Source organism: Lolium rigidum, chromosome 1 (assembly GCF_022539505.1).
Source record: "Lolium rigidum isolate FL_2022 chromosome 1, APGP_CSIRO_Lrig_0.1, whole genome shotgun sequence".
Classification (NCBI taxonomy): Eukaryota; Viridiplantae; Streptophyta; class Magnoliopsida; order Poales; family Poaceae; genus Lolium; species Lolium rigidum.
In genome coordinates, this window is record NC_061508.1 from 29,758,167 (window position 1) to 29,777,047 (window position 18,881).

At 44.2% G+C, this 18,881-nt stretch overlaps 3 protein-coding genes across 3 annotated transcripts; all 3 read right to left on the reverse strand.

Annotated features, from left to right (window-relative positions):
* Nucleotides 1-613: 613 nt before the first annotated feature.
* LOC124685144 (probable protein phosphatase 2C 54) lies at nucleotides 614-4,934 on the reverse strand. The gene is given in 5 exon segments (XM_047219466.1): nucleotides 614-1,216; nucleotides 1,219-1,451; nucleotides 1,932-2,143; nucleotides 2,646-2,846; nucleotides 4,792-4,934. Coding segments are annotated over 4 exon segments (981 nt in total). The 5' UTR covers nucleotides 4,792-4,934; the 3' UTR covers nucleotides 614-881.
* A 7,517-nt stretch (nucleotides 4,935-12,451) lies between these two features.
* On the reverse strand, nucleotides 12,452-14,830 carry LOC124670393 (putative glycerol-3-phosphate transporter 5; the record flags this gene model as incomplete). Its single annotated transcript, XM_047206906.1, is given in 2 exon segments — nucleotides 12,452-13,182; nucleotides 13,915-14,830. Coding segments are annotated over 2 exon segments (1,434 nt in total), but the record flags the coding sequence as incomplete, so codon positions are not given.
* Nucleotides 14,831-15,489: 659 nt separating this feature from the next.
* LOC124685148 (hydroxyproline O-arabinosyltransferase 1-like) lies at nucleotides 15,490-18,755 on the reverse strand. The gene is made up of 8 exons (XM_047219470.1): nucleotides 18,351-18,755; nucleotides 17,389-17,456; nucleotides 17,107-17,308; nucleotides 16,927-17,024; nucleotides 16,689-16,758; nucleotides 16,517-16,588; nucleotides 16,323-16,436; nucleotides 15,490-15,689 (listed from the first exon to the last, which is right to left on the reverse strand). The coding sequence occupies exons 1-8, from the start codon at nucleotides 18,753-18,755 to the stop codon at nucleotides 15,618-15,620; spliced, it is 1,101 nt and encodes a 366-aa protein (XP_047075426.1). The 3' UTR covers nucleotides 15,490-15,617.
* Nucleotides 18,756-18,881: the final 126 nt, after the last annotated feature.

Genomic DNA, 18,881 nt, shown 5'->3' on the forward strand with positions numbered 1-18,881 from the left:
CCTGAAGAACCATTTGACCCTGAGACCATATATACCCAGACACACAACTTCGGTCAAGGACACCACCCTGGGCCCACCAAGTGATTGGCGTACTCATGTCTGCAATGAAGGGTCTACCTGAAGTACCAATGCAGGAATGTTGGCCGTTGTTTATGCCATCTCTGCCACCCCTTTAGACAAGTGTGTCTGCCCCAACTATGGAACCATGTTTAGGACATTGGACCCTGGATTAGGTGCATAATGCCATGGGAGGATGGGATTAAGAATTTCTGTCAAGTGCTTCTCAAGTTATAGTGGACATCTGTTCCTGGAAATTTGCCTGCATGTCTCCCAAGAAACGCACAGGACTGCGTATGTTTGATCGTGCATTCCTCCAAAAAGGTGCCCGGAAACTGGTTGAATTGGGTAGTTAAATGGAATGCAAAAAAGTTGGAATAGTTTAACGGGAAGGGCCAGCGATCTATGCAGTTGGGCGTTGTTCTTGCGCTTTTCATACCCTTATCACTTATCAGGTAATACTTTGCTCGTCTGTGTTCAGCTCTGTGCTTCTGTGTACTTTATGACCTGTCAACTGAAAATTCATGAGACACAGGAGACAGTGAACTCGCCACAATTTAAAACAATAAAGCTGCAGTGACACTCTCCAACAATTGTATTTACAGAGCAAATAGGGAAATATGTGACGAAGTGAGCCTGGGTTCCAGCCACTAAGAATTGCTCACAAGTGTGAGCTCATGTTTGTTGGTTTAATTACCAACAAGAATTGTAACCACTGTCTCAGCAATGGTTAACAACTAAGAACAATGAGGTGCCAACATGACTACATACAATTAGAGCTCAACAACACGGCATAGTACTCCGATCACAGCACAAGAATGATGTTATTGGCTTCCCAGGAGTACCCTGAGGCTATTGAGCCCATCAGCAGATATGCTCCTTGCCACCCTACCAGGCCGATTTACTCTGATCTGAGGCGGCGCCACCAGGTGAAAAGAAACCAACACTGCAGTTAGGTTGTCTGTGGCTCCCCGCCTTATTGCCTCCTCGACGATTTCCTTGCAGCACAGCTTCACGTCATTGTGCTCTTGGAGACGCCTCCGTGCAAAATCCACGGCATTTTGGTTTGAGTAGACATCCCAGATCCCATCGCTGCCGATGATCAAGAACTCGTCGTCCTTTGTCAGTGTGGTCATCTTGACCTCTGGTTCAGCACTCAGGGGCCTGCTCCAGGCCTATCTGTTTCTTTCATTCCCTCAAGATGCCAGTCACCAAGGGCTCTAGTGACTCCTAACAGACCATTCAGGTAACCATCATCCACATAGGCACCAAGTGACTCTACCCGCATTTTTTCACTCAGGCTGCATGGCCTGTGATCCGTCGACATCTCCATTGCAATACCACACCGGGAAAGAACTGCTCTGCAATCACCGGCATTGGCAACCAGAAGGGACCTGCACTAGACATAATAATGGTTAGTATTGGTCACTTGGAATGCCAATTGGTAGTGTAGTTTACAGGTAAAAGAAAACAGCAAAAAATAAGATGACCTTAAGTTGGACAAACGTCAGCAATATTATGCTTTTAGAAATATCTTCTGGAATAGACAAAGATGTGTAAATATAAATCATATGCTTGGGACGCAGATTCAAAATATTCAGAATCCTCTAGTATAACATATTTGCTGAACATGCAAGGTGATCTACACAGCACAGAAACAATATAAATATCATGGTACCAGTTCACCATGCATTTTCATTCTATGTCCATAGAAAAATGTACCTTATGAATCAATCCATTTAAAAGATGCTGAACAATGAGACTTTGTATGGAAACCAAATGTATTACAGGCATATCTTATGGTATTAATGACCAACTCAATCAAAGATGCAATTAAAAAGGGAGAACCATAGTTATATGTGCCACAAAACTACCTTCCAAAAATCATTGCTGTAAGTGCTGTTGTGCCGGATGACAGAGCTCTGTGGTGAGAGCATTTATCAGCAAACTGATTATCTATCTGCACAAAGGATCTGCTCACTACTTTCTCAAGCTCAAGAGGAAAATCAGCATCTTCAACAATGACCCTTGGTAAGTTATCACGAACAAAATGGGCAGCATCTTTTCCACCGTGCCCATCAAAGACCTAGAAATTGGAACTGTCAAAACTTAACTTACACTAAAATAATATATTTTGATTCACAAAAGGAGAACAATTAAAATGATGACCACGTAATAAAAAAAGGAACTCTATAAGTACTACAGTTACACTCTGAGCTCCGCAACACACACTGCATTCTGCAAATGAACTATGATTCTATGAAGATAACTTTATTGGATAGTTGCAGGATGCTGAATGTAGACCACAGTTAGTAGTCAAGGATCAAGGATAGGACTGACTAGGTTTAGATCTTGAGGATGCATATGATCTGTCTGTACATACTCTATACAAGTTTGCTGGTGCACAAAATACAACTCATATTCTTTACTACTGAGTGTACCATGCAACACAGATATAATCTGACATAATTCTCTTCTTCCATTTTTGGACAGGTCTCTCAATTATTGTCGGTTATACACTAGTAAAATGGATAGAATTAATTTCTGTCAAAATGAGCAAAACTAAAAAAGAGAGAGCAAGTACCTACCCCATAAAAGGAAACAACTTCTGTATCCACTGTTTGATAACCAACGCTTTTAGCTAGGTCAGCAATACACACATGTGTATCTTCCATGTACTGACGACTTCCAATATCTGACCAACCCCCTGATCGAACATTTGGAAGGAAATTGGCAAAGTTGCTCTGCTTGAAATCAGCAGTTGTGGTGTTCTCACAAACACTCTCCATCTGTATGTTCAAAAATGGATTAGTACAATGACGGTGGGGAAAACAGGAAAGAATTCCATTCAAAGATGAAGCACCGCTGTGCATACTAAATTTCTTATGAACCTATTACGATAACAAAAAATTATTCAGACTGCATGTGATGACCAGGTAACTTGATCATATGTTCATAACTGGTAGTGGCCAATTTCGGCAGACAGTCCTATTATTATTAGCTTTGATGAGTACCATGTCTAGTTTAGTGCTCCTACTCTTGGAATAGCAACTTGGAAATATAAACAGGTTGCATTAACTAGTACATAATCTTTTTTGCAGAGAATTATTTAAGCACCTAATTTAACTACGTTCAACTTAGTAAGATCAATAGATGCCTAACTATTTCTAGTACATCAATGACACAACAAAAGTTAACATGGGATAACCAAACTAGATAATGACCATTCGATATAGTTTGATGCGACAATAATAAAAATCACCTATAGACGTCTGCTGATTAAACAAATAGAGCCGTATATAAATGGGTAAATGTGATCAATTACATGGTTCAGCACTACAATTGCACAAACTAATGATGGCAACCCATCAAAACAGCAACACTGAAGCTACAGTCAGATTTATCACTGATATAATGCCAGGCACTTCAAAGCAAGCAATCAGCATGTATCATAGCAAGAATAAAGTGACGTTCACTTAGGCTGGTGCCATTGCGGGCGGTAGCGGGGGCGTTAACGGCGGCGATGGGGCGAGAGAGGGGCGGGAGGCGGGCGAGACGAGAGGGAGGGGCGCCGGCGGGGGCGCCCGGCGCTATCGCCCGCTCCCGCCCGGCTGCCGCCCGCGTTGGCGGCGAGAGCGAGGCGGGAGAGGGGCGAGAGGCGGGGCGGCGCGATGGCGACGCGGGCGAGAGGCGGGGCGAGAGGTAGAAGAAGACGACCTGGTCGGTTTTTTTTTTTTCTTTCCTTCTTTTATTCTTTAAATGTCAGTTTTTATTTTATTTTCTTTCCTTCTTTTATTTTCTTTCCTTTTTTTACTCTTTCGGTTCAAAATACAAACACAAGTACACACTTGTCATATAGGCTATTTAGAAAAACAAGAAACATAATTTGTATTTTTATTAATTATTATGTAATCGGTAACATTTTTAGTTGAATAATTTTCTTGCATTATTTTGAATGTGTACAAAAATTCGAGTGAAATAACTTAATGTGAAAAAGAAATGGTGATGTGGAGGAGAGAGAAGTGAGAGATGGCACTATAGCCCGTGCATTGGCACCGTGGGGTGAGAGTGGGGTGAGAGTGGGGTGAGAGTGAGGGAAAAAGCTGACGTGGCGGGTGAGAGTGAGGTGAGGCATTGGCACCAGCCTTAGCATAGCATTAGGACCATGTTTTCTTTCAATTCAACCTAGGGGGAAAAACTTGCAAATAGTACCAAGTAGTGGGAGTAATAATTATTCCTGTTTGCTACGTACAATAGTCTAGAACTGGTACCTCCCTGACACCCTGTGGCAGTAAATTTCATCACAATCACAAGCAAATGATTGGACACAGCGGCTACACCCAGTACAGTTCCAGAGTACTACTAGCGAAGAACAGATGCAATGCATAGACAAACAACGGCCTGTCACTCCTCACCAGAAATCTCCTACCGAACACTACCAGTTATAATGCAGGAACTTAAATCCGTTCTATCGAATGATTCAGAGAGCATTATCACAACAAAAATCCTCCCAGTCTCTTCCAGATTCTAAGAAACGGAAGCACCAGACGTGTCCATAGAGCAAACACAACATGGTTGCTTCCAGCTCAATTCATCCTTCGTACCATGACGAACTCAGATGAACCAACAGAAATCGTCAAATTTCCCGAACACGGTGAGATTCATCTAGTCTGCTAGCAAAAAAGTACCCTCCCAAAATCGGATCTTGCTGCAGAGACAGAGGCAGGCACTCACATGAGGCAAGGTGATCTCGGCGGGCTTCTCCACTCCGGCGTCTCCAAAATCGAGCCTCTCTGCGTCGTCCACGCATATGCCGGCCCCGGACAGGCCTGCCTCCTGCGTTTCTTGGGTCTCGTAGGAAGATCGGGCAAGCACCAGGGAAACAAGTCAGGAGGGAGAAGAATAATAAGGGTAGGAGTAGAGTAGGAGGGGCAGAGGAAGAGGAAGAGGAATCCGAGGAGGAGAGCAACGGAGATGCTTTGGGAATATCTGTGGCGAAAGAAATCCTTCGGGGAAAGTAGAGGCCAAGGGGAAGCTTGAGGTTGTTGTTTGTTGGATGGAGCTGGAATTTTTTAAAGAGAAAGAGAGGAGAGCGGTGATGAGAGAGAGAGGGAGGAAGAAAGGCACGTGGTGCGTGAGCGTCAGATGTGACGTCATTGGGCTTCAGTGCTTATTCAGTCAAATTTAATCAATATAATACAGGATATATATATGTCTATATGGAAAGTTTAGATATCATATTTTTTAATGATATACTATTTATGTTATATAATTTATATTATATTGATCAAATTGATGATCTAGAGATACGCACAGGTTGTATAAACCATGTCTCCTGGTGTGGAAGACAATGTGCCACCCCAAGCGCGAGGGAGTCCTAGACATCAAGAACCTCGCTGCAAAGAATGAGTGTATGCAGCTGAAGCTTGGGCACCGCCTCCACTCCGGCATCGACGCCCCGTGGCCACGGCTGGCCTAGAAAATGGACACCGTCTACGCCGCCCCCGGTTTGCGCTAGAAGCACCTCAACACCCTTTGTGTCGCTGTACTTGTGGTGTCTCGGTTGCCCAGGTTGGCGACGGGCGCCACACCTCCTTCTAGCTATACATGTTGCTCGGGGCAACGTAATCAGGAGCCGCTGGCCAATTCTCCTCTCGCATGCCCTGGATCGGGACGCCAGGGTCATTGTTGTTCTCTCCGCTGGGGTTCGGTGCTCCTCGGCTCACTTCTGCAGGGTGCGCGCCTGCTGCTGCTGGAGCTCCTCGCACTGGTGGGTGATGTCGTACTAACGGAGGCCCCGGACACACCTGTGCTATCATAAGAAGACCGACACCCTGGATGCGTCCTCCATGTACAAGCTACAAACTTCGGGTGGCGTGGATGCACCCTAGCATGACTTAGGCTGGAAGAACTTCGTGCCATCAAAGGTGTGGTTCTTCGTACGGCTTCTGTCCAACGCCCACGTCCAATCCAGGTGTGCTCTTCCGAAGAAAAACATCCTCACCTTCGCGGAGGCATTATGGCACTTCTGCCAAGGTCCCATCGAGAAGACCAACCACATCTTCCTCGAGTGCCCCCTTTGCCCCAAGATTCTGGGATATGGTTGAATATTGCTTCCCCGGCAACGCAGAGCATGTTAGCTTCACGAATATGAGGCGCCAGATGTCGTGCCCACTGACTCCGCGTCGACGTTCACCTTCCTTTGCCTATGAAACTTTTGGTAGGTGTTAGGTTGTATAATAGTGAAGTTGAGGGTGACAAGGGATTAACTTATCAATGCCTACGTATTGTAGACTAGGATTTAGTCGGAAGTAGAGGGCAAGTAAATCTCGAAGGTTTCAGCCGAAAAGTACTCGACGATTATGAAAACTAGGGTTGCATGAAACAATGAGTCGATCCTTTCTTTGTCCCTCGACTCCCCCTTATATAGGAGGCGGAGCCGAGGGATTCGTAATACACAAGTTATAGAGTCTGGGAGGGTTTCTAACCCGTCCCGTAAAATTACAAGTCTATCTTTCCTAATACAACTCTAACTTTCCTTAGTACTAACTTGGGCTTCCAAACTTCATATTCTTCGACTCATGGGCCTTCGGTAAACCCCGGGTACCATCTTTGGCAGACCCATTGGGGATGCCTATGTCAGTAGCCCCCGAGATTTTGCTTGAATCGAAGAATCAGGAAAAATCTCCAACTTTATAATCATCAATAACTCTGCCAAGCTGATCACATATCTTTGGATGCATAATTATATATTGTACAGGGATAATGGTAGTTGGGGCTAGTTCATCTGACGGATCAGGTACTAGTTAACTGCTCTAGTGGCAATCCGCAAAAACCTACTTCAAGATCACGTCCCCGGACATGATCTCGGGATACTCGGTGTTAACTCGACAGGTGTCGCTTAAGGTCTTACCATCCGTCGAGTCCCGACCATGTTTTATTGGGTACCTAACGCGTCCGTTAGGATTTTTCTTCGTATCTGTTGATACGGAAAAAAGTAGCAAACCGACGTCAGAGACGGCGCCACGCCGCTCAGAACGGATCTGGGGTCTTACCTTCGCAGAGTTTTGCGGCATTCAGAGATTATTCGCAACTTTGGCATAGAACAGAAATTTCTCATTTCTCCTAAATCCTAAGCTGAGTTGAATCCACTTGAGTTTAAATCAGCATGGTATCAAAGCATGTGGCAAGATTTTCTGTTGGCCGTCCTGATTGAGGACCCTTGGTCGCGATGGTCGGCGTTGGGCAGCCGATTTGGAGGGCTAGCAGGAGGGTCTCTGGCTGCTTGTGTTTCATCACCTTGGTCACCTTGAGGACCATGCTTTTGTGCTTGCATCTAACATGATAGCTGGTGGCCGAGATGGAGCTTCTTCACGGAAGGCAAGGTGAGGCTGTAGCAAGCTTATTGAGAGGTTTTGGTTGTTGTACATTGGGGTGCACCTCAACGATTAGGTATTGTGAAGGTGGAAAAGGAGGTTTCAGATAAGAATTGGGGAAATTAGCTCGGAGAAGAAAGTAATAAGGGAAGGATTTAGATAATGGGTAACAAATCTGCAAAGGCTCCATCTAGTGTTACGGTGGGGGAACTTGCAGCAAAGTTGCAAGCGATGGATGAAAAATATAAGATCATGTCATCATGATCTTCTTAGTAAAGAGGGAGGAAGCTTAGGAACTGAAATTGAGACCAAGAAGGAGATTCATCCCATGCATATGCATTTTATGAAACTTGAAGGGTGTGAAACTTTTGCAAATTGGGAAGAACATGCTGAGACAATCCTAGTTTCAAGGAAACTCAAGGGTTATGTACTCGGCACCATTCAGAAGCCACAACCACTAGAAGAAATCACAAAAGAAGGCTCAAAATGGAAAACGACGAATGCATTGGTAAGGGCTTGGCTGTTGAGTTCATTATCACCTCAAATTGCCAAGCAAGTTGAGAGGATTAAATATGCCTCTGAGTTTTGGAGGCTTCTGAAAGGCGCCAACTCTAGAGTTAGCAATTAGATGTTGGCTCGTAGAATTCATAGGGAGTTACATGTGTTGAGTCAAGGCGAGAAAAGTGGTTTAGTATATGGTGGAGTTATAATGACGGTGGAGAGATCTTGATTACTATGATGTGCCATTGAATTAGAGTGTGAAAAATGCATTGAGAAGTTATTTTAAAAATGGGGGAATTAACACCCCATCCTCTGCATCTAAGAGATGCACACATCTTGTTTATTAGATTATTTACAGCACCTTACAAGAGAAATTGCAAAAGGAAATGCATTGATAAGTATAATAAGTGAACATATAGGAGGACGGTAAGGGATTTTCTAAATGGACTCAATCGAAAATTTGAAAATAGGAGGGCTGCACTCTATGGCAGTGCTACATTGCCTAATTTAGAGCAAGCAATTTTAGCAATTATTATTAAGGAAACTCATCAAAAATTGGAGGCAGTAGGGACAACTACAAATGTCATATCAAATAGAGGTGCTCTGCACGTTTTGTGTCAGAAGGCACAAACTACCAACAACCAAGGACAAACACATTTGAGAGGAAGTGTTTCGAGTGTGGCGAACCAGGGCACTTGAAGGTGTGGCATGTCCTGAATTAGTTGGAGGAGGTTGTGGAAGAGGGCATGATTATTGGCAAGGCAGGGGTCATGGATGCATATTTTATGGTCGTGGTGATGAACGAGGAAGGGGCATAAGGCCTAGAAAATGTCTCATCTACTATTGTAGAGGTGTCTCAAGTGGTGAATGTCGGGATGGCTGCAGATGACTAGGAGAAGTGGCCTCACTTCAAAAGAATGAGTTTAATTGATAAATAGTCTACTGAAGCCCGTGCTACATCTTCATCCTTTGTCTCTACCAACTTGGCTGGTAATAACCCTCATAATCTACAATTTGAATACACTAGTGCTCCATGGCTAATAGACTCGGGTGCATCAAGGCATATGGCTGGCTCATATAATTTTTTTATGATTATATTGCTGACTCAAAAAGATAAAATGTAAAACTGCCTAATTGGTCCTCTCAAATTAGTTTGGGTTCAGGAAAAGTCATGTGCACCCCTAATATGCTTCTCTCATCCGTATTGCATGTTCCCTCATTCCAAATCAATTTACATTAAGCTATATCACAAATGATCTTAATTGTGTGGCCATCTTCTTCCCAACGTGGTGCTTATTTCAAAAACTTGGGACGGGGAGCAGGCATAATGGGTTGTACTTGTAAAGGTACATTGCCCCTATGTGTGGTTTTGGTAATTAATGACAACCCTATGAACTAATATTTTCATTGAGTTTATATGAAGGAATATTCCATAGGTACTACTTGTAGTCCATGTGTTGGATTCAAGTATGGATACCGTGAAGATAAAGATATACCTTGTGTATGGCATCAAGATCATTGATTTGAAGATATATATGTGATATGATCAAGAAGAAGAAATGAAGATGGAGTTCTTATGTGGAACTCAATATTAGCCATGCTCTAGCTTATGTGATAAGCAATGAATGATCAAGATTTTGAGTGCTTGATTACAAGTGAAGAACTCAAGATATGACTCTAAGTCGGTGTCATGATAGGCTCATGAGTTGAGCCATGGTTGACTAAGATTTAGAGCATGCAAACAAATGAAGAGTTGTTTATACACCTCAAGATAGTATGATATAGCATGAGAAGATACAAGGTTGACCAATACAAGGAGTGAAGAATAGAGTCAAGATTGGTCAACACATGAAGCATGAAGAATATACCACGCGAAGTCATGTGGTATGGTAAGCCTTGTCAATTATGCTTTATGAACTAACCCATCATATATGTGCCATTGTGTTGTCTATGTGGGTTAGGTAACTTTCCATGGGCATGCATCAAAAGTGAGATCTCATATAGCCCATGAGAGGATGACATCAAGTGGTGATCGTCATCAAGGTTGAGTTGGGCAAGTTCAAGTTGAGCATCTCAAGAGGATCATATGCTTGAAGCTTGCCGTCCATTTGGTGATAATGGACATGTGAAGATGTGCATCAATGAATCTTTCCCATCATGGCGTATGGGGGAGCATTTGTGAGTCTTCACGAAGCAACAATGATCAAGTGTGGCATTCCGGCTTGAGTGGAGCTTGAAGAGTTATCATCAAGATCAAGCGGGATGCGCAAGGAAAAGGTATGGCCTTGATAGGTTTTCCTTTTACCGGTCTCAAGGTGATTGATGGGAGACCGGATTATAGGATAGATAGCCACACTATCAAGAGGGGCTTTCGGTTGGGTAACTTGATCGCATCGTCTTAGGGAGCTCAATCCTTTGCATACTTTGCATATCCCTATTACTTCTTGGTGTTTCTAAGTGAGAGGTTCTTGAGCTTGTTGCTAGCTTTACAACAAGCCCAAGTTCATCGAAAACGGAATCCACTCCCAAAAGGGAAAAGTTTTTGTAGCACTTAAACCACAACTCTGTGTTACACGACGAAGCCAACAAAGAGAGAAACTGCCTGAGGAAAGAAAAGGTAGCGGGTGAAGAATCATCCACCAGCATGACGTTGGAGCCTCAGAAGCTTCTTCCTGCATCTGGATATCACCCAATCAACCGCTCGCTGAAATTTGTCGTCCCATAGTGGTCGCCATTGTTGTAAGAAAGAAATCATGCGAAAAACGACATCAACCGGCTTCTTAATCAGCTTCCCTTAAAAGATCAAATTATTGTGTGTGGTCCAGAGAGACCACATCGCAGCAGCAGCTCCCACCAAAACATAATTCAAAATTCTCTACATAAGATGTTTTCATCAGTGAAATCAAGTCCAGAATCAGCCGAGGATTAGCAGGCCATCCTACTGAAACTCTGGCATAGTCCAGAGGAAACCAACCACGGGACAAAGAAAGAGTAGATGATCAATGGATTCCAATGAATCACACAATGGACATTTGCCATTGGTGGTCCCTTTCCTAGTAAGAATTTGCTCCCTGGTAGGCAACCTATCATGAATCACCTACCACAAAAAGATCTTAATCTTCGTTGAAATTTTGATCTTCCAAATTTTCTTTAATTGAGGATCAGACATCCCCTGAAAAGCCAACCATTTGTACATGGATTTGGTAGAATACTCCCCATTTTTCACAAGAGCCCACTTCACTCTATACAAGATCCAAACTCCCCAATAATTGTTCCCAGGATATCATATCAGCAGGACCAAGGGCACGTCTGAAACCAATACCCCAAGTGTGAGATACACCATCATAATTAGCCGCAACCGAAGCATCTGGATCAGCCGCAACCCAGAACAGAGAAGGAAAAGATATCCTGAGAAGAACTACCTACCCAAACATCTTGCCAAAACCTGGTAGCTCGATCATCTCCCACAATGTCAACAACACTCCAAACAAACCAATATTTGACTGATTGCAAGTCTTTCCAAAACTGTGAACCCCTCGAGTTATTCATCAAGATTGACTCCCCCTGAGGTAGGTATTTCTTTTTAAGGATCTGAATCCAAGGAGCATCTTTAGAATTGTTAAACAATTTCCAAACCCATTTGAGCAACAAGGATATATTCATATATCTTTTGTTTAACAAACCTAAACCTCCAAACTCCCTAGCTCCCATGATGTGTTACTGTAGTATACGTACTAGTTCCCGAGGACAATGGAAAAAAGAAATGCTCCATAAAATTGATTTTCACCCAGGTGAAGATACTGCAAATCGTGTAAGCAGTGAATTGGGCCAGAAAGACTGTTCCTTGACAATCCAGAAACATAAGGTTTTTGACAAGGCATAATTCTGACAGAATAGATCCAGCCAACAAGTTCCCTCTTAAATTCAAGATGGCGAGACGTGGGAGTGCATATATGCAAGCAGGGAGAGAGCCACTCAAGTCATTATTGCTAATATCAAGCACAGTAAATTCCTGGCAGCGACATATATCCTCAGGAAGTTTCCCAGTGATTTTATTGTCATTTACCACCAGATGAGAAAACGATACTACTGAGAATTCTTCCTGGAGTAGTACATTCATCATACATCATGTATTTTTATTATTTAATAACCCAGAATTTTATGAAATAAAAGTACACCCTTGTGTAAAACCATCCTTTTTCATGAAATTTTATGAAATAAAAGTACACCCTTGTGTAAAAGCATCAGATTTTTCCTAAGCTTTTAAATGTGGTTCTGAACTATTCTTTAGATCCCCAGAACCCACAATGTGCGGAGCTTTCTAACACATCGTGCTCAAATGACTGGAGCTCTATTTATGTTTTTTGCGGCACCAAGCTTATACTTTGCACACAACTGTCTTATGCTGATTGTACAGTCTACCACTGGAAAAGCCATAAGCATCAGAACAAACATGGATAACATGTAATGAACTAATAATTTGTTAATACACTCTTCCTGATTGCTACTATTATGCAAAAAAGAAGAGGACGATTTGTTTCCAACCTTTGATTTCTACGAGTGTACATATGTGCAACCAACCAACCAACCCAACAACTTACATGCACCAAGAAATGGTCCTAACCTAACTCCTACAGACTTACAACTCCTGCAATTAATTAAGTCTCCCACAACCCACAGGAAAAATGAAGTGTCTAACAATTCCGAAGCATCAGCAAAGCAAACGAAGCCTAATGCCTGGCACCGATCTTAGCAACTATCTCATCTCTCGCTATGCGTATCAAAAATACGAGGGCGAGCGATATGGACACGATCAGCATGAAGAACACGCTGTTCCATCCTCTGGTCGAGATGTACCCCGTCAGTAAGGGTCCCAGCGCAGCGCCGACAGAGCCAGTGCCATCAATTATTGCAGATACCGTAGCCAGCGCTCGTGAGTTCCCCTTGATCGCATCCTGGGTGCCAAGATCTGTTGCCACTGCGGTGGTGATGAGGGAGTAGGGGCCATTCACGAAGTAACCAGAGATGAACATGAGGCCAAGGTTGTGGCGCATGGATATGCTTCCGAATGCCCGGTAAAGGATAAGGGAAGGGATTGACAGGAGAAGAAACAAAACTGATGTTATAGCACGGGCACCTATTGCGTCCGAGAGGTAACCAGCTGAAATCCCTCCCAATACTCCTCCAATGTCGAATACGATTGACAAAATTCCTGAAGCCTTGTGCGACAAGAACTGGCCAGCTACAGCTGCAATATAGTGGCATGTGATATAAGTATATGCACGATGTGTGCTAAGACTACAAATGATACTTTGGAAAAGTTCTGTATTAAAAAAATGGTTGCATATAGCAGTAATCTCCAAATAGCACTCATCACTTGTATTTTTTGTCTTTCCATTAGACTTCAGACATGAAACAAAGGAAGTGTGGGTATTTTACACTACTACGAGCTGGATTAGTCGTGTGTCTTGTTATCACATTGCTAACTGGAAAACTAGACAGATAAATGATGCTTGGAGCCATTAATGTTGATAAGACTAATCTCGATCAACAAAAGAGGGTTCTTCAATATGCAAAGCTTTGACCTCGTACAAGTCGCTCAGCAAACTAACACAGCTACTCCATTACTTTTATATGTGTAGAAATGCTGACAGGGATGTGATCCCTGGTAATCACAAGAGATCAATCTCCCCCTTGTCACAGAACTACTGATCATGTTGTTCAATAAGCAATCAGCTAACCATGACATCAAAGTGAAACTACTGCTATATCAAACTGCTAAGGTAGGATAGATGATTTAACAGTTCAGTTTGAGGCTTACAAACTTACAATTTCAAATGGTAGCAGTTCAAACTAATTATGATCTATTTCTTCATATTATTTTACCCAATTTCACCAAGTATCCAAGTAGTGAACACCAAGCAGCAGATAACAAGATGGTATGTTTCTATTGTGGCTGCGGCAGAATATAAGCACGTACCATTGTTCCGTATATAGAATGGCAACCAGTAGAGGAAGGTATAAGCAACAAGCTTGGAGAAGAAGAGGCAGAACGCATAAGGCGCGACACCGGGCAATCTCCATGCCTCCAAGAATCCAATGGCCCTAGGAAGTTGAGACCCCATCTCCATTTCAAACTCGTCATCATCCACTTGAACCTCTTTCTTCTCCTCCACAAGAAGCTCCACCTCCTCCCCGCCTTCCCCATTCATCTCAACCTCCATTGCATCCAGCTCCAAACCAGCATCACTCGGGTGGGCGACCAAGAACACCAGCACCACGACTCCGAGCGCGGCAATGACCAATGCTGGTACCAAGAAGGACCACCCCCAGCCGAACTCGAGCACGGCGGCGGCGAGGAAGGAGCCCGCGATGTTGCCGACAGAGGTGTGCGAGGTCCAGACCCCCATGATGGTGCCGCGGCTGGAGGCGTGGCCGAACCAGTTCCCCACGACGGCGACGACGCAGGGCCATCCGGCGGACTGGACCACGCCGCTGGCGACCTGCGCGGCGAGGAAGAAGGCGAGGCTGTGGATGTCGAGGAAGTAGGCCGCGCCGAGCGCCGCCGACGTGGCCGCGGAGGCGAGCATGGCGGCGCCGAGGAGGACGCGCAGGTCGGCGCGGTCGGCGAGGTGGCCCGCGGCGAACATGGCGGCGGCGTAGGCGGAGAGGAAGGCGAGGTCGAGCTCGCCCAGGTGGTGGGTCCCGCTGGGCCCGGAGAAGGGCGCCCAGTCCGTGGAGAGGACGGCCTTGACGATGCTGGGCGGCTTGCGGGAGGCGTGGAACGCGGCGTACGCGGCGAAGGTGAGCGCTAGCACCGCGTACTGGCGGCGCCGGAGATCACGCGCGGCTGTGGCGGCGGTATGGCCGCCCTGAGCGCTCACGTGAGAGGCCGGCGGCGCCGCCACCGGTTCCATTGGAGGAGACGGGAGCTAGGGAGGTGGTGTTGGGTTCGGGGGCATTGGAGGCAAGGGAAGGTGGGATCTGAAGAGAAGGAGACGACTGGAAGAGAAGTAAGAACGAAGGAATTGACTCTTCTTTGTCACAAATAGAACTTTCTTCATTCGCAAAAAAAAAAGGTACTGTACAACTTTCTTCATTGTTAAATTGAGAAGGCGAGAAGAATTTCGTTTCTCACTACTATTGATCTATCTTCAGGTGGCAAACATATTAACCAGTTAGCCAGCAGATAACAATCACTTGGGTAAACTAGGTAAATGAGTAAAATATATCACTTCCAACTCCTTCTAAGGCAGCCACTTATGTTACTCAGCAAACTTGATTCATGCATTTCAGCTTCACTTCAAATGGAAAAAACAGGTACAGAGAGATGATTAGTGTGTCTTGCCTAAATGGCATTCTATGCCTGACTTTTCTGAAGCAGAAAAGAATCAGGATGAAGTCAGGAATGAGGATCAAGAACCAGAAGAGCTCAACACCTCTCACTCATTTACATTGGACTTTTCACCTACATTTACATTCGACTTTCCACGTAAAATATATTTAGCCGTACTGTATGTGTATTGTAACATATACCCAATCCCTCAACATACAGTTGGTGATCCAAACAGAAATGTATGGTGTCAACAGCTCTGGGTAAGCCTATATATGAACCAGTTGTCCAAGCTTCAGCGGTGAGGGGACAAAATTGAATGGACATGCCAAGTATCAGATTATACAAGGTCACTCGGCTGCATAAGATTCCCAGTTGGGTATGTTGGCCGTTGCTTCATTCACCATTTTCACAAGTGTCACCTATGGAAAATACAAAATCCATTATATGTGTTAGTAAATGTGACTAGTAACTATTCCAAGAAAATAGGAGCATGGTATAGCAAAATAATGACTCTGTAGTATGCATGAACGATCTATTATCCCTCGTCATTCCATCACATGTAGGTACCTTAACTGACTGGAGAAAAAGGAATAGTGAAGGTATTCCGAGCACATCTATCGTAAAAAACTGACTTGTTTTGGATGAAAAATCTGAAGTATCGCTGATAACGGATGAAGGGTAATGGATGAAGGATAACGGATGCCTTGTATTATTCTGCCATGGAACTGACATGCTTAACCTTGCACCTAATTACCTAATGGTCATCCTACTGCATCGCTGATACTTCACTGAGATTTGCAACCAGGGCCCGTTTGCAACACCGGTAACAATACCAATCCTATGTTTATCCTTTGTAGTTTATGTAGTGTGTATTGAGTACTAACTAAGACAACAAAACTCTTTGAAAGAGTGGATAAAAAGGACAGCACAGGTACGCCGTGGAAAAAGAACACCGTGGAATATTCAGAATAATGCCCACTAGAATGAACAATAAAAAAGGTCGTCAAGCAGAAAATCAATATTAGATATCTGCAGGTAGAGCTGGACCATACCACACTTCTAGGTACGCCATTCGGAGGTAATGGCAAATTTCTAGGAGGAGGTTTATTCTCGTAGGATCTTTTGTCAAACCTCCACTCTCCAATTATGCCGTAAGTCAATTCACCCTAGTTCAGAGAAGAACATGGTTAAAGAATGAACTTATAAGACGAATCCTGAAATTTTGCATCAAAGAGAAAACTATTACCTTCATATCATAATCACACCCATAAGTATAATGTATGATATATGAATCACCAATTTCCAAGTCCCATGGTGGCTAAAACAACAGAATGGAATTATCAGCTCAGAACAGAATTGCACAAGCTCCCCAATATGCATGCTCACATCCTACTGAACCAAACAGTCAAATACTAAACCTGAATCATGAAATCCTTGTGTAAGATATTCCCCACTCCATGCAGAGCTGATGCTAGAGCATATGCATACCTGCTTTCCGGGATAGCAGCATAGAAACATCAGTATACAAAATAGTTACACATGCAGTGCATTGACTAGAATAAACATCAACAGCAAGATTTCAAAGGCATTTCTCAAAGCCTGATTGAAAGCTTTGGACCAATCGTGGAAATAAGATAATGAATGGATGTACTTTACATTTCAAGAACCCATCCAAAAGCTTTATCTGCTTCAGGATCTTTCTTCATGGCTAACGACATATTCATCCATGTCGGTGCAATCCTAGAAAGAGATTCCTAGCAAATTAGAGAAAACATAACTGCTTAATTCATTCGGTATGAGTACACGCACAGAATATATTCCACAGGGTGAAACTACCTTCTCAATGATGACAGGAGAATTTCCTATGGGATCAATGTTTGTTATTGGCCCTTTATTTTCAGGAAAGAATTTACGCAACAGTTTTTCAAATTTTTGGGGCTCTATATAGAAGAAAGGGAAAGCTGCTGCACGGCCATCTCTTGATAAGTTTGGGATAGGCTTGACAATAAGATGATCTGGCTCTGCCATCAAGATATATCTACAAAATATATAAAAGTTAACCAAAATATTGAATCTGAAGGTTGGTGTATGCTTATTATATGAACTTACTGAACTCACTCTTCCTGTATGTCTGCCTTCTGTAGCCATTGAACAAATGCCCAGGGCCTATTAAGAACAATGTATCCCTGAGATTTAGGATGAACTCTGTTAAGAGAAAAATTCCGAAGAGCAGCGTTTTGGGAACAGTTTGCAACAGAAAAGCAAAAAAAAAAAAAAAAAAAACATTTGCAAAGAAAATTCATGGTTTTAGTACTAAGGCTTGGTCAGTAACTTTGTGAGATCTTGAATTGTTCATGCATCAGTATTCTAGTATGCATTGCTACACCAAAACTGAAGAATGGCCACAGGAGCCTATCATGATGAGAGACCCACTGACCACAGCATTATTGTCAGCTTGCGTCCTACATCGATAGTTCTTGCCTTGGACGCCACATGATGCAAAGCAGGTAACAGCAGGGTCCAGTCCTGTTTACTCATCCTAGCTGACAGTCAGTCTTTTCCACCAACTTGGCCTCACCATTTGCTCCTATCCACAGAGGTACTTGATCCCCACACCACATGTTTGCATAAGGTAAAGTAGGACAGCTATTATTTTGTCCAGAAGTTAATGATCATGTATCTGTCTCTGGAATTTTAATTTCTGTCTTAACCTTTCGATTGAACCGGGAGCGCAGGACTTGGGACATTAAATTTGTTATAGTGGCAGTACTGTGTTAGTGTTATGGAGGTCAAGTTGAGCATTAAAGTGAACATAAACGAGTACTATCTAAAAATTCCAAGAACTGCTACTGTATGATGCTGCTGCATTAAAGCTAATTGTGCCTACCTCTCCATATCAATCAATTCACATGATGCCGAATTAACAAGTTCAGATTTCTCACTTTCACCTAATTTTTACCCACATTTCTTCAGAACCAGTAACAACTAGTAGTAACAAGAAACCAGGGAAGCAACAAGGAAAACAGCAAACAACCTTGTAAAATTGGCGTTTCAGGTAACCAAGCAACCGAGCGCATTACCTGATCCGTCCCTTCCTGGAGTGGTTCGGCGACGAAGGTGGGGATCTCGCGGACGAACTCGTCGGGCTTCCCGGAGTGCAGGATCCTGGTGAAGCCGCCCATGTCGGCGCCGCGCGCCTGCCGCCGCGCCTCCTTGAACCAGTGGTACATGACGCGGCACTGCCACGTGTTGTAGACGGACCCGGAGGCGGTCACCGCGGTGTGGAACGGCCTCGGCCCGCCGCTACCGTCAGAGGCGAGGCGGCGGGAGCGGGATGAGGAGGAAAAGGCGGCGGTGGCGTCGGGGAAGGAGGTGGGGAGGGGCGGGACGGAGCGGGACGAGAGGAGCGCGTTGTAGGTGAGGAACGCCGCGGAGAGCGCGATGAGGACCAGCGGCGGGGCGCCGCGGCCGCACGGCGGTGCCATGGCGAAGCGCCGGAGCGGAGCTGGGAACGTGCGCGCGCGTGCGTGGGCAGTGCAGCCGCAATATACAAACCTGAAACACTACGCCAAAGCAACCCTCCACTCCATCTAACGTACACCTCATCCGGT

Coding starts and splice junctions, on each gene's coding strand:
- LOC124685148 (XM_047219470.1), bottom strand. CDS start 18,755: ATGGCACCGCCGTGCGGCCGCGGCGCCCCGCCGCTGGTCCTCATCGCG. Junction 16,437..16,516: donor GGTGTGATTATGATATGAAG/GTAATAGTTTTC, acceptor TCTCTGAACTAG/GGTGAATTGACTTACGGCAT. Junction 15,690..16,322: donor ATGGCGTACCTAGAAGTGTG/GTATGGTCCAGC, acceptor TATTTTCCATAG/GTGACACTTGTGAAAATGGT.